This window comes from Callospermophilus lateralis, chromosome 8 (genome assembly GCF_048772815.1).
Source record: "Callospermophilus lateralis isolate mCalLat2 chromosome 8, mCalLat2.hap1, whole genome shotgun sequence".
In the NCBI taxonomy this organism is placed as follows: domain Eukaryota; kingdom Metazoa; phylum Chordata; class Mammalia; order Rodentia; family Sciuridae; genus Callospermophilus; species Callospermophilus lateralis.
The window spans coordinates 91,569,866-91,585,206 of record NC_135312.1 but is presented as its reverse complement, the minus strand read 5'-3'; the positions used below and the strand labels follow the sequence as shown (position 1 = coordinate 91,585,206).

General features: G+C 34.5%; 1 protein-coding gene across 1 annotated transcript in view; it reads left to right on the top strand.

Moving 5' to 3' along the window:
- The window catches only part of Bank1 (B cell scaffold protein with ankyrin repeats 1), a 281,934-nt gene that overhangs the window by 53,429 nt on the left and 213,164 nt on the right, over nt 1-15,341 (top strand). Inside the window, exon 3 of the mRNA XM_076864747.2 lies at nt 13,136-13,290. Coding sequence (XP_076720862.2) covers nt 13,136-13,290 — 155 coding nt within the window. The remainder of the gene's footprint in view (nt 1-13,135; nt 13,291-15,341) is intronic.

Genomic DNA, 15,341 nt, shown 5'->3' with positions numbered 1-15,341 from the left:
ATCATGACTTCATTTTTAAAATAATTTAACGGTGGTAGTAAAAACAACACAAAACAAAGAAATTCCATTGACACTTACTAGGTCAATTCAATGTACAACCTCTCCTTCTTATTCGTTCCAAGGGCAAGGTCTCTAATTTTATGCGATATGGGCAATATTGCCTTCCACTCTCTTTTTAGTCTGCCTTTATAGTCTTGTTTATGTCCTCCTAGATGTTTCCTCCTTTTCCTTTCTGTAACTGGGTCACTCCCTGAGTTCTAGCTGGTCTCTGCTGAGCCACCGAGGCAGATTTGAACCTACATGCCTTGTTCTTACATCCTGCACATAATCCTGTGTATCCTCCTGAATACTGTCACACTAGCATCCATAGTTATGTGTAAAGACCTGTTGTGTGCTGAAGGCAATACCAGAAGTGGAAACATTGAGGATGCTACTATTTCCCTGAGTCTTATGACAATTACGAACAGGCCCTTCCAAAAGACAGGTTGGACACTTTTCCACTCAATCCACTTCTTTTTACTTCACCTTCTTGAAGTATTTCCAACTGAAATATAATAGTTTATTAATTTTACAAATCATTATTGAATGCCTATTATGTTCAACAATGAGCAGTATAGGCAATTACTCAGTCTGATGGAGACTGGAGAAAGTAATGATGAAATCAAAGTTCTAATGACTAGAAAGTTCTCTCCTCTTCACTATTTTATGTATCAAGACCACTTCTGAGGAGGCCAACCTGAATGCCTAATCCATATGTCATTACTTTAACATCTAACAGGTGGAAACAGTGTTTTTAGTTAGTACATGAAGATATATAAATATGTGAATGATCATATATATACATACATATATATATATATATACATACATGATATAAAAATATTTGAATTATACATATATACATAATATATGACATATATTGTAAAACATGTATATTTGATAAATATGTGTAAGTGTATATTAGTACTGATATCCTTAGACAATAAGCATAGTATTATATATATATATATATATATATATGATGGGCTTGTGCTCATATCCCCAGGAAATGGAGACAAATGATTTGCATAAATACATGGTTTGTATACAACCAAACATACACAAATCACTACATATAATTTGTGTGTATACACACGTCTTCATGGAATTAGTATCTAACTGTTCTCTAAACTACATTAAACCTCAACCATTTTCTAAATAATACTGAAGTTTCATTTTCTATCCAAATGACAGAAGGCCCTCATTATTTATTTACTTTGAAAATTGTAAGATTTTCCTGTTGAATTTACTACTTTATTATGGCTATATCACCTTATTCCTAGATTAATTGTATTTTCTTTTTAAAAAATTGAATCCTGATGGATGCAAAGTATTTTATTCTTTTCATGTTTTTAAAAGTGTTAGAAGAGGTAGAAAAGATTCTATTTGAATAATTTATGGGTGAGAACCAGTTTCAGACTCACAAAATTTAAAAACTGCCTACAAATAATTTTGAATGGTTGACAGAAATTCAATAATGCAGCATTGAACTAATATTTATTATAGTTTTGTGTGTGTTCAAAGTAAAATGAAATGTATGTGGAAATCTTGATAAAATATAAACATCACTAGAATATGAAGAATTATTGTTGTACCTAATATCATAAATGCATAGAACATTATCCCATTTTAGTTTTCAAAAATTGTGCATTTGCATGCTTCAAGCAAAGACTAGAAGCATTATATCAAGAAGGTAATGGTCATTCTCTAGGAGATAGAATTATGAGTGATTTTTCTTTTTCTTTATGTGTGTGTTTTATGTACATATTGAAAATCTTACTTATGTAAAGAGCAAATTTAATTATGAAAATGGGATTGTTTCTGTCTTCTCATCCAACAAAAATGAATAACTTTTGATAGTTTTATCTGATTAGAAAAGTGATATTATGGACTATTGAAAATCTAATATAAATTGGAAATAATAAAGAAAAAATTTTAAATGTTACTCCCACCTCTCAGAAATAATAACTGCTAAGTTAATTCAAATACATAATATAAAATATTTTATACACATATACTCTTGCTTTTGTACATGTACACACACACACACACACACATATATATATATATATATATATATATATATATATATACATATTCTTACATGTATATACATGCTACTTACTGTCTACTTTTTATTCAGCTAAAATTATTAAGAAATTGTCTCATGCAATTACGACTTCATATGTACCTGTGCTCAAAATGTTTATTTTATTAATTTTTTATTAGAGAGAGAGGAGAGAGAGAGAGAGAGAGAGAGAAATTTTTAATATTTATTTTTCAGTGGACACAACATCTTTATTTTATTTGTATGTGGTGCTGAGGATCGAACCCAGTGCCTCATGCATGCCAGGCGAGTGCATTACCGCTTGAGCCACATCTCCAGCCCTATTTTTTTAATCTTTATCCAGATCAGTCTGTGCTTTTTCTTTCTGAGTTATAAAGAAAGAATAACAAAAAGAAACTGTTAAGTTGTTGTCTGGGTTGAGTGTGCCTTATTATGCCAGAGGTATTTTTCAATGGAATATTTTGTAAGATAACAAATAGAAAAGTCATTGTTCTCTTCATAAATTACATGGCCCATGTATAATTTAAGACTGAGAGTTAGAATGATCAGTGCATACCCAAAGTTTTTTCTGTAACCTCAATTTAAAAAAATTGCAACCAAAATGAATACAAACTTTATAGTATTCTTTAAAGAGAATAATTGATGCTCACTTTTTGTTTGAAAGGCTATTCGAAAGATCTTGACTATATTTCATTGTGGGGAAGCTACCGAAAGGGATTGTTACTGATAGGTATTGAACGTTCTTGAGAGAATATACTTTGGTTTGTTTCGTTAACTGGGTGCCTTAGTTCAGTGCTTCATATGTGTAACCAGTTGCAAGAGATGCTGACTGCTAAGAACATGGTAATGCTAATACCGGACCACTTTAGCAACTCACAAAAAGAGTTCAAAATGAAAACATGTAGGACATCAACTAGCATGCTTAGCCCTGTCTCAGCTATGATGGTTTTTTCTACCTTTGTACACTTCCTGTTTTTAGGGTTATACTGATTGAAGTAAAGTTGTACTTCATTAAGACAATCAGACAATGAATGTGGTACATAGAATAAATTACTGACTTTGAGTTATAAGCCATCTTCCCTCTCTACTCCCCCTCCCCAAATTAGCTACATATAAATATATTTAATTATTAAACTAAGAAACAAATACTTTTAAGCCTCTAGGATGTGACAGGCACTATTGTATGCACTGGAGATATAGAAGTGGAAAAACAAAAGAAAACACACAAAGTCCCTAACCTCAAAAGCTTGCATTTTAAATAAGATGGACAGGAAATAAGGAGACAGGTAAATATATAATTTCCATTAATGACAATGTTATGTGAATGTTATGGAAAGATATCACACTAAGGTGTAAATATAGTTAGTACACACTGCTTCTCCACCATCTATATATGTTCAAATCTCTGAGGATCCTTTGAAAATGCAGATCCTGCCTCATTGGTCTGGGGTGGAGGCCTGAATACTGCAGTTTTCATGGATCACAGTCTTGAATTGCACAATATTCTAGCATTTCTGTGTGGCAACTTTAATTACTGTGGGCTGGGTAAGGAAAGGTACCTTTATGGAGAGTGAGCTCTTTACGGGTTATAAGGTAAAAGGAGAGGGGAAGCGTCAGCCAAAAGAGAAACCACAGTAAACAGAACAGTATGGAAATGCAGAAAAGAAAGGGAAACAGAGGCCACCAAAGCCAGCAAGTCCTCACACACACCTTGCCTTTGCTTTGGAACAGTCACTGCCTGATAGAAACCCAAAATAGTAGGCAAAAGTACCAAGAGTGAAGAATAACTCTCTATTCATGCTAACATTTTATAGAACTTTAGCTGGTTGAGTGAGTGTAGTTTAAAACAATGTAGATTCATCACCTTACCTGGAAAGCTAATGTTTGCTATTCTATGCCGAATATGTTTGTCTATATTTATTTAGTAGGTAAGAAGTTTTATTGCTGTAATGATTATTACTGCTTTGGAGGTTGGCTTAAATAAAATACGACTGATTCTGTGTCCCCCGTATAAACTGCATAAGCAAAGGGTATTTCAGAAGGTCAGTGCTGCTGGACATGGTGGCCCACCCTGCAATCCCACTGATTCAGGGAGGATCAGAAGTTCAAGGCCAGGCTGTGGAGGTAGCTTGGTGGTACAGTGTCTGTGGGTCCAATCCCCAGTACCATAAAACAATAAAAAATAAAAAGAATGCTCGTACCTAGACCAATCGTTGGTACAAATTACATTTCTTTCTTCAGGGCATAAGTTTACTTTCTGAGACAGAGCTATGTGCTTACCTGAGGGATGGGGAGTGTGTTGTGACCTTTGATATGACCTTAAAGCATCAGAAAAGCATGTTAAAATCAGTACTGTTTAGGAACAATCAGGAGAATTGTTTTTATAGAATTATTTACCAAGATTACATATTTGGCAGAAACATAGATGCTCAATATTGAAATTTCAATGAAATGTTGCAGATGTTTTCAAGTCATAGTTGGAGATACAAAATTAAAAAGACTTTTTAAGAATATTTTGAAATAAAACCCATTGTTTTATTAATTTTTATATCAGAGATAAAAGAATGAAATTGATATTGAGTATCCTCGAAACAGCACATTTATGTATTATTAGTGTTTTTTTTTCTTTTTATGGTTTCTTTTTACTTATACATAACATTAGGACTCATTTTGACATAAATATAAAGGCATGGACTATAATTTGTTCTACTTCAGTCCCCAGTACTTTCTCTTTCCCTCCCCTCCTTCTTCCCCCTGTTCCCTTCCCTCTATAATCTTTCTGCTCTTTACTTATAGTCTTTGTTGTTATACACGATGGTAAGATTCCCTGTGTGGTATATTCATATATGTATATAGGAAAGTTAGGTCAGATTCATTCCACTGTCTTGCCTTATCCTACTCCTCCTCCCTTCTCTTCATTCCCCTTCATCTATTGCAATGATCTTATTCCTATTTTGATAGGATTCCACCCTCCTGATTTTATTCCTCTCTCTCTCTCTCTCTCTCTCTCTCTCTCTCTCTCTCTCTCTCTCTCTCTCTCCTCATTTTGGACTACCTTAGGTATATCAGAGAAAACCTTCAACCTTTGCTTTTTGGGTCTGGCTTATTCTTTTAGTCTCCAATTAAATCCATTTACCAGCAAATGACATAATGTTATTCTACTTTTTTACTGAGTAATTTTCCATTATGTATATATACCATATTCTCTTTACATCAGCTTAAGGGCACCTAGATTGTTCCCATAGCTGCATCACTGTAATATGCTGATTTTAGTTCTTTTGGATATGGTGATTCCAGTCCCAATTTTTTGAGAAATCTCCATTCTGCTTTCCAGAGTGTTGCATTAATTTGCAGTTCCACCAGCAAGGTATGAGTGTTCCTTTTCCCCACATCCTCACCAACACTTGTTATTATTTCTATTCTTGATAATTGGCATTCTGGAGTGAGATGAAATCTCAATGTAGTTTTGATTTTAATTTCCTTAATTACTAGAGATGTTGAACAATTTATTTTCATGGCCATTTGAATTTTGTTCTTTTGCGGAGTCTCTATATACTTCTTTCGCCCAATTATTGAGTATTTTTATATTCTGGATATTGATGTCCTATTTGAGGAGCAGGTGGCAAAGATCTTCTCCCATTCCGTAGGCTCTCTTTTCATGCTCTTAATTGTTGACTGTGCAGAAGCTTTTTAATTTGATGCCATCCCACTTATCCATTTTCAGTTTTATTTCTTGTGCTTTAGGAGTCTCATTAAGGAAGTTGGTTCCTGTGTCAACATGTTGGCGTGTTGAGCCTACATTTTCTTCTAGCAGTTGCAGAGTTTCTGGCCTAATTCCTACATTTTTGATCCAATAGAGTTAAAAACAAGAATCACATAATTATATCAAAGATGCAGAAAAAGAGCTTGACAAACCATAGCACCCACATATGTTTAAAACAGCAGAAAAACTAGTGATAAAAGGGACTGACCTCAACATTGTCAAGACTATATCTGAAAAGCCCAAGGCCAACATCATACTGAGTGGAGAAACAGTAAAGCATTTCTTCTAAAAATAGGAACAAGACAAGATGCCCACTCCCACTACTCCTATTCCATATAGTCCTCGAAACTCTAGCCAGAGCAACAGGCATGAAAAGGAAGTTGAAGGGATACAAATGAGAAAAGATGAGCTCAATTTACCTCTGTTTGCTGATGACATGATTCTATATTTAAAAGACCCAGAAAACTTCCCCCAGAAGACTTCTAGAGCTGGTAAACAAATGTAGTGAGTAGCAGGATATAAGATCGACATACATCAATGAATCCCTTTTTGCTATTCCAGTAATGAATATTATAAAAAAAATTAGGAAAACTATCCCATTGACCTTAACCTCAACAACAACAACAACAACAAAGTACTTGGGAATTAATCTAACAAAGGAGGTGAAGGACTTACACAATGAAAACTATAGAACACTAAAGAAAGAAATTGAAGAAGACCTTAGAAGATGGAAAGACCTCCCATGTACTTGGATAGGCAGATTTAATATAGACAAAATGGCCATACTACCAAAAGCGTTATACAGATTTGATGCAATCCTCATCAATATGCCAATGACATTCTTCACAGAACTAGGAAAAGCAATTCAAAATGTCATTTGGAAAAATAAGATACCAGAATAGCCAAAGCAATCCTGATTAAAAAAAGAGTGGTGATGGAGGCATCACTATCCTGGCCTGAAATTATACTACAGAGCTACAGTAATAAAAACAGCATGGTACTGCCACCAGAACAGACCTGAAGAGCAATGGAATATAATAGAAGACAGAGGCACAAGCCCACATGATTATTTTTATCTGGTAATAGATAAAGGTCCCCAAAACACATTGAAGAAAAGATATCCTTTTCAACAATTGGTGCTAGGAAAACTGGAGATACATATATAGAAGAATGAAATTTCATCCCTATCTTTCATCATGCACAAGAGATGTATTAATTGATATAACAAATGCTCCTTGACTTTCAAGGGCATTACAATTTGACAAACATATGAGTGAAAAATGTAAATTGAAAATGCATTTAATGTCTAACTTACTCAATATCATAACAGCCTGGTTCACCTTAAACATGCTCAGAACACATACATTAGTCCACACTTGAGTTTAACACAGAACCTGTTTTATAACCAAATATACTTGTTACACAGTATACATAAGAGTATCAGTCATGTGACCCTGTGTCTGAATGGGAGCTGCAATTCGCTGCTACTATCCAGAATTTCCAGAGTATTTTATGGTATGTTGCTAGCCCAGGAAGAGATCAAAATTGAAAATGACAGTTTACAATGAATGCATACCATAAAATTGAAAGAGCATAAGTTGAACAATAATTTGGGGACCACCTGTAATCAAAATAATCCAACAAGGAGGATACTATTTATTAGACCACATAACTGAGGAAATTGAAGCTTAGTGCTGGGTACTTTTCTCAAAGTCAAGACAAGTGTTCTTTTGTTTTTGTTTTTTGTTTTCTTAGCAGAAGGCATATTTTTTCTTAAGTGATTCTTCCCCCAGTCCCCAACCCTCCCCAAAACACACTCATATTAATTTGTGAAGAAAATGGAACATTTTATTTTCCTGTTAACAACTGTTAGAATTTTAGTCATTGTACATTAAAGAATGACTTATTTTTTAAAATCAAATAACAAAATAAGCCTACATATGATAAAAATAAGAGAATCCACTTTTTTTCCCCAAATTCCTGAGTTTTTGTCAATTTTCAGAAAATCTCTCTTTACTTCCACATGGGTTTAATTAGTTGGCAAAGAAGTAAGCATAAAATATTAAAAATCCACACTAAAAATGACACTTTAGAAAAAATAGGTAGCATGAAAAAAGCTGTGTTTCAAAAGGCAATAGGGGTAGCTTTAAAAATTAAATACATACTGTGTGTTTTAATCCATAAGGGAAATTTTATTTTCTTGTGCCTGTTTTCTAATGTTTTGCATTTTTAATAAGTTTACAATGCAATTATATTTATTAAGAAAATGAGAAAAATTCAGGTAGCTTCCCCACCCCTAATATTCAGTTGAAAAGAGAAGATTCACCTTTGTTTCTGATATCATTCTTTAGTATTGTGATTTATTTATTTAGTAATGTGGTTTATTTCATATACTATCTGCAAAGTAGTGTTTCCTACCCGTTTTTTGTGTCATGACACAAAAAGAAATGTTTGTAATGAGACTGGAAGAAGGTGGATGAGTCAGCTGGCTCAGAACTGAGACCAGTATCCCATGTTTTACTGTTCACTATGCACTGAATACCATGTGGGTTAGGGGTTAGGTAGTGAGTCCATGCAGGTAGATTCCAATTTAGTGCCTCCACTCACCCATGCCCCAAACACACACCCTTTCCTACTTTCTTCCTTCTTATTATTCTCCTCCTTCTTTATCACTGTAACCTGTTCCTTCTTAGCTGTTATAGTTTGGATCTGGAATATCCTTCAAAGGCTCCTGTTTTAAAGGCTTGGTCACCAGCCCATGGCACTGCTGGGAGGTAGTGGAATCTTGATGAGGTGGAGTGTAGTGGAAGGTCATTGGGCTGTGCCTTCAAAGGGGATATGGGGACCCCACCCCTTTCCCTGTCTTTTTGTTTTCTGGTTGCTATAAGCTGATCAGCCCCCCTGTCATGATGTTCTGAGTCACCACAGGCTCACAGAGCTAAGTGGCTGTGGACTGAAACCTCTGAAACCCTGATCCAAAATGAATCTGTCCTCCTTGTATATCTCAGAATATTGTGTCACAGTAACGGAAAGCTGACTAACACAATAGCCAATACATTTTTTTCTGAGTTGTTTGACTAAACAATTTTTTTCAATGTTTTTTTCTCTTTGTTGATTTTCATATGTCTCTTTCATGTAACAGATTGTTATTAAAAAGAGTGACTGTCTTGGATGACAGTTTATATTTTTAATAGAAAATCACCATCAGTTAATTGTGTCAGTTTTCATGTGGCTCCTCCTGTGAGTGTCCTGGTCAAGATATGCTCACACTCCAGAGCCAGTACTTAGGAATTTAACCCATTAAAAAGTGCTGAAGTCACATTTTATCATTTTTCCTTTCTCTACTGACTTTGACAATGTTGAGAAATACGTCAGTCTCAATTCTGCTGCTTTAGCCAGTCCTAGTCTTAGCTTGCAGTGTTTAGAGTATAGAGTTTTATTCTTAGGGCAAAAGCAAATTGCTTCTTGCTCAGTAGCAGGAACAGTTAGGAAATTTCCAATTATCCTGGTTGTTGTAAATGAGATTTTAACTTATTACCTTGAACTTTGTCTCAAGAACCATTTCTCCTCTTGAATTTTGAGTTTGGTATCCTTTAATTTTGGAAATTAGTTTTAAAAACTTAATATTATATTTGAAATTGCATTTTACAGTTCTGTTTTAAGCTATTATTTCTGCTCTGGTACCTCTGCTCATCTAGTTCCAGATTTACTTTGCTCTTTCAGGGACTCTTTTAAATTTGTTCTTATATAATGATACCATTTATCAATTTTCAGTGTACTAATATATTTATTATTTTTAAAGTAATTTTTACTCTTATTTCATTCACATGTCATATAAGGAATAGATACAGGTATTTAGTCTGCAAACTCAATAAATTCTTTCTCTACTTGAAATATATATAGTTTACCCTCTAAAATAAATAAATTTTTATTATGAAAAAAGTCAGCATAGATCTTACATGTACTATACTATTAATATTTTATATACATGTATATAATAAAGTTACTTATACCCCACAGGCTAGAAATAACTACTTTAGATATTTTGGATATATATATATATATATATATATATATATATATATATATATATATATATATAGTCTATTCTTATTTATTCAAGATTATGTCTTGAATTTGTACCACATAGTTCTGTATATATTTATTTTATTAAAGCAGAAACCTATTAAATTGACAATATTTTTACTTGACCTTTTTTGAGTTATAAACTTGCTCTTAGATGGTAAATATTCTCTGATGGAATTTTTACTAGTAACATCTTTTATCGAATAGAATATTTTTATCTGTTCTCTTATTGCTTAGATTGCTTCCAATTTTCTGCATTATAAACAGTGCTTCTGTGAACATTCATAGAGACAAATCTTTTTATACATCCATAATTATGTCCCCAGGGTATATAAAATTGCTCTTCTTAACCTTATATTGCAGAGGTCTTGCACAAAATCTTAGATACTGCCACATTGAATGACTTACCTCTTTTTGCTTTAAGGAATATTAAATCAATTTCCTAGTTCTTTTATCAATTCACAAAATCATTAAGCTAGTTTTATATAACTGTCCACCATTATGATTTGGGTGTATGAGAATATGTGCAGAAGAGAGAGAGAATGAGAATTCTTAAAACATTTTAAACTGTTCAAGCACTAAAGGCTGATTTTCATTTCTTTTTAAACAACACCTGTATTGGGAAAAATCTGGGAATCGCAGGTGCTTTCGTGCCTTAATTCTGCAGCTATCACAAAACAGAAATAAAACAATGCAAAACAACAACTAATGACTTTCCTTCTTAGATGAAGTGAGGAGACAGATAATCAAGCAATTGTCTTTTATGATGCTTTGCTTTTCTTGATAACTTACCTGTCGAGAACTGGCGCGTTTTACTTATTTAGATACAATAAGTTAGGCTTTTGTCTAGCTCTGTCTGACTTTATTGACTTTGACTCTTCTTCCTTTATATTTCCAATGCTCTTTAGTCAAGGACCACCAGGAACATATTTGAACTTGAACTGTTTGGAGTTTTGTTTGTTGCAACGAAGAAAAGACACTCTATGGGGAACCACAAGATGTCTCAGTGAAAGAGTATTACAAAAGATTATAGGATTTAGGCTGGTGTTATGTGATTTGAGGGAGGTTGTCAAGAAAAGAGGGCACGGAAGATAGAAGGAGACCCTCATTGTTATACAAAATTACATATATGATGGTGTGAGGGGTAAGAAAAAAAAGAGAGAGAAATGTGTCACAGTAGATTGGGAAGAGAGAGGTGATGAGAGGGGAGGGAGGGGGTGATAGGAAGGGCAGCAGAATACAACAGACACTAGTATTGCTGTATGTATAAATGTGGCTGTATAACCAATGTGATCCTGCAATCTGTACACATGGAAAAATAAGAATTCATACCCCATTTGAATCAAATGTATGATATGTCAAGATCATTGTATTGTCTTGAACAACCAATTAAAAAAAAAAAAAAAAACTTGTCCAAAAACTCAGAAATGGACAGATTTGTCTACCTTTGAGAAAAGCCACTGGCTTTGGACAGCTCAAAATTCAGCCTGCCCCAGCAGGCTTCCTGACATTTGTGCTCTTTTGTTATTAGCCCTCAGGTAATTTGGAGGTGAAACTTTGCTATTCCTACTACTGGCCACACTCCTGCCTCTAGTTATTTTCTTCTAAGAAGTGTTTTCCCTGGGCCTGAGACACTCCTGAAGATATCCTGTCATTTCACAGACTTCCTTCTAAAAATGGGTGTGGACTCCATATTTTGGGTCCTGTGAAGTTTAACCACAAATTTTCATACTTTTTTAAAAAATTAGCTGATTGTATAAGCATCATTTGTCAACTCTAATACAGCTCCATTTTTGTACCCTTTCTGAAACAGCACACCCATTAGTTACCTTGCAAACTAATAAACATTGAATTGGGCTTGAGCGCAAGTCAAAAAAAAAAAAAGAAAGAAAGAAAAGAAAAGAGGGCTTGACTATAGTTTTCTTGCTCTCAAGAAGTGGGGTAATTTTATGATTTGATATAATAATGACTCTATTTACAAGGAGGGTCAACTGTTCCAGTTTTCTTGGGACAGAGGGGATTCCTGGGACATGGTATTTTTATCGCCTATACCAGAAAAATTCCAGGCAAACTGGGCAGAGTGACTCATCTTATCTAGAAAGCAGCAGAAATGAAAAGAAGCTAAAGTTGTCATTGGTAAAGATGCAGCAGCCAGACGTCTGTCTGGCCTTTGTGTGATCTGGGTAATCCTGTTTTTGCAGAGTGGTCTTGACTCTCTATCCATCACATGTCTTTGTCTGGTACTGAGAAGATATGGATGTTTGGTGGGAACTCACCAGGGCCTACCTGTGAGTTCAAAGTGGGCTTGTGGAAGACCAAAGCATTCTTATTCCTCAGGCCAGTTTTATGGGTCAGAAACTGATCCCTGCTTTTCCTTTTATGGTTTTCTTGTTTGGGAATTTGAGGGATACTTTTGGGTGGGCCTAAGGTTTACACATGTTGTTGCAATGAAGAGAGTTGCATTTTGAGTGTCTTGATTTTAGACAAGTTAGTTCTATGCCCCAAAGAAACATTTTAAACAAATTTTTAAAAATTGTCTCATTACTTGCTACAAACTTTTTCAACAGAGAACAATGTTTTAACGATTGACACTAAAAGTAAAATTATTAAATGTTAAAACAATAACTACTCTACTAAATTCACTTTTAGTGTATTCAGTATCCTTAGAAATATACACTAAAAAAACAATTTTTGTATATAGAACACCTATTTTCATAGAACAGATTAACATCTTGATGAACACTAGTATTTCAATATTAAACTAAATTTTATTGAAGTATTAGTTTTGCTTATTAAATTAGAAATATAATTAAAGTTTAATAATTGTTCTGATTTAAATTTTCTAATTTAAAATAAAATTATTTTTATTACAATCATGAAAAAAGAAATTATCTAATGCTTTTTGGATTTATTGCTTTACTTCAATAATAATTGAAGTCTTTTTAAAACACAACTAGTAGATGAGCATATTATTATATAGTAGATCTACTCTGATCATAAATGTTGCAATATTAGTTAAATTGAGAACATTATTTTAATTATTGATATATGATTAGTTATTTCAGCTGGCTTAAACTCAGTTCTGTTTTCCCACGAAAGCATGAAATTTATTGATTGGCAATTAGTCTTTATAATAATGGATGAAATAATATAATCTATTTTTGCAAAAATTTCTTTAGATTCTGAAGACTACCTTGAGGTCAACATTCCAGCCGACATAGGAGTCATGCATTCTGGGGAAATAAGTCAGAGAAAGGATGAAGAAGATTCCTCAGAAGCTTCAAGAAGCACCATGCCACTGGCCGTAGTGCTCCCTGCTGAAATTCCTTGTGAGGTCAGTAAGTATGTCTTATTTAAGTGGCCTGCTGTTTTAATAAATACCACATTTCTCTAGACTGTAAGCTACAACATTTTGGTCTACCTTGCTCATGACTGTGTCCCCAGAACCTTGAACAATATCTTGGAATTACAAGGCATTTGACATACATTTATTGACTAGTTGGACATTGGAAAATATATGAAAGCTGAATTTTATCCATTGTTACTTGATAATTTACAAAAAGGTAGATATATAACTTTACATGAACATACACAAACACATATCGAGCTGCTTAAAAGAAAATTGCATTTTCTTTTCCCAAAGGGAAACATACTCTTCATACCCTTGAACCCAATTTTAAAATACTTACCTTTAGAAACACCAAATTTTCCATCATAAAGGTGTAGGAAAGGCCAGCATTATTAAGTAGAAATGCCATAAGAGCTCCAAGTTGTGGTCCTCCAGGGAATGACTAAGGTTGGGGAAGGATTTCTGGAAAGATCCCTGTATGAAAATATATTCCTGACATTTCTTCCTCCTAAATCTTCCTTGGAATGAACCAAGAAAATAAACCACTTGTAGAGCTGGAACTGAATCTCTGCTGTGTAATCTGCTGACAACACGAAAAATGCTGGACCTCAGAGTTTACAGTGTCTCTGAGAGGAAAGAACCAGGGACCCTGGGAGAGCCTTACAGCAGCCGCAGGAAAGAGTCCTTCTGACTGAAGCTGGTGGATGCTCAGGACCTGACAGCAGTGGCTTGCTAATGGCTTTGAGTGGGTTCCTGATCCTGCAGTGAGGGAGGCTAAGCATCCTGTGGAGTTGATTGAAGCTCAATTCCCCCAATTCCACCCAACATACAGGCCTGAGAAGAATAATTACTGTTTTAAGCTACTTTGCTATAAGTTCTAGAGGAACAAAAACTGATTTAACATTATTTTAGAGACCCCAGGAATTCAACTATACATGTTTAAGGGAACTGACACAGATAATCAGGCAAAGAGAAATTACATCACCTTTAAAATGACTCAGGAACTTAAGGAAAGGAGATGAGGCAAAATAATCTAAACTAGCTCCCATTGAGTTGGAAATAATGGAAGAAGCATAAAAGAACTATAATAAAAGAGAAATGTGAACTACTCTCAAGTAGATGAAATCAAAGCAGAAAAAAAAAAAAAAACCAACTCTGAGACTAAAAATAACTCACCAGGAGTTAGGCAGTAAGTCTAAATCACTGCTTTTAAAAATATCTGCAAAAGTAAAATTTGGGCACTGTAAAACCCTCCTATTACTAAAGTCACAAAGAAAGTGAAGTCCAAAAATCAAGCCTCACAGTCCTCAGGCAGAGGTGTCAGAAAGCTGGTGAGGACAGGGGTTGTTCAACAGCAGAGTCATGGGCCCTTCTTTAATTGGCATTCTTTAAGACCCTCTGAAGTTAAATGCGATATCAAATGTCTCTTTGTTACTCTGCTTTTTTAAAAATCCTAAATATGAAATGTCATGCAAGGTTATTTTAACATGAGCATCCCCCCACTAAAATTTCAAAATAATCTATTCCTTTTGACCAAAAACAGTTACCCCAGGCAAAATCTTGTACACTCAGGACATAGATCTTGATAAAATCTGAATCCATTTGACTGTTGCCAAGCCCCACAGAAAAGACCATTTGCACCCAACTGAGTAAAATCATGTTTGGGGTTTGCTGCGATAATGCTCCGTCTATGCCAATTGTCTGAAAGCTCAACCCTTGAACTTCAAATCATTTCTAAGAAGTCTTCCAATTAATCGATGAATAAAGACCACTTCTCTTCACCAAAGAAACAATACTTGAGGTTTCATTGCCCTCCCAATCTCCAAAAAATTAAAATACTGCTCCTGCCTGTCATTGAGTTTTATGTGAGATGTGCCTCATGCACACCCAGGTTCTTCAAAACCTGTTTATTTCCCTTTGTAGTTGTGTTTCCAGCATGCTGACTTGAACATGAAGCCTCCCCAGGGCCCTAATCTTCACTGTGAGTTGGAAGTGAGTTTAATTTCCTCCCACTGCTGTTTCTGGCTGTGGAATTG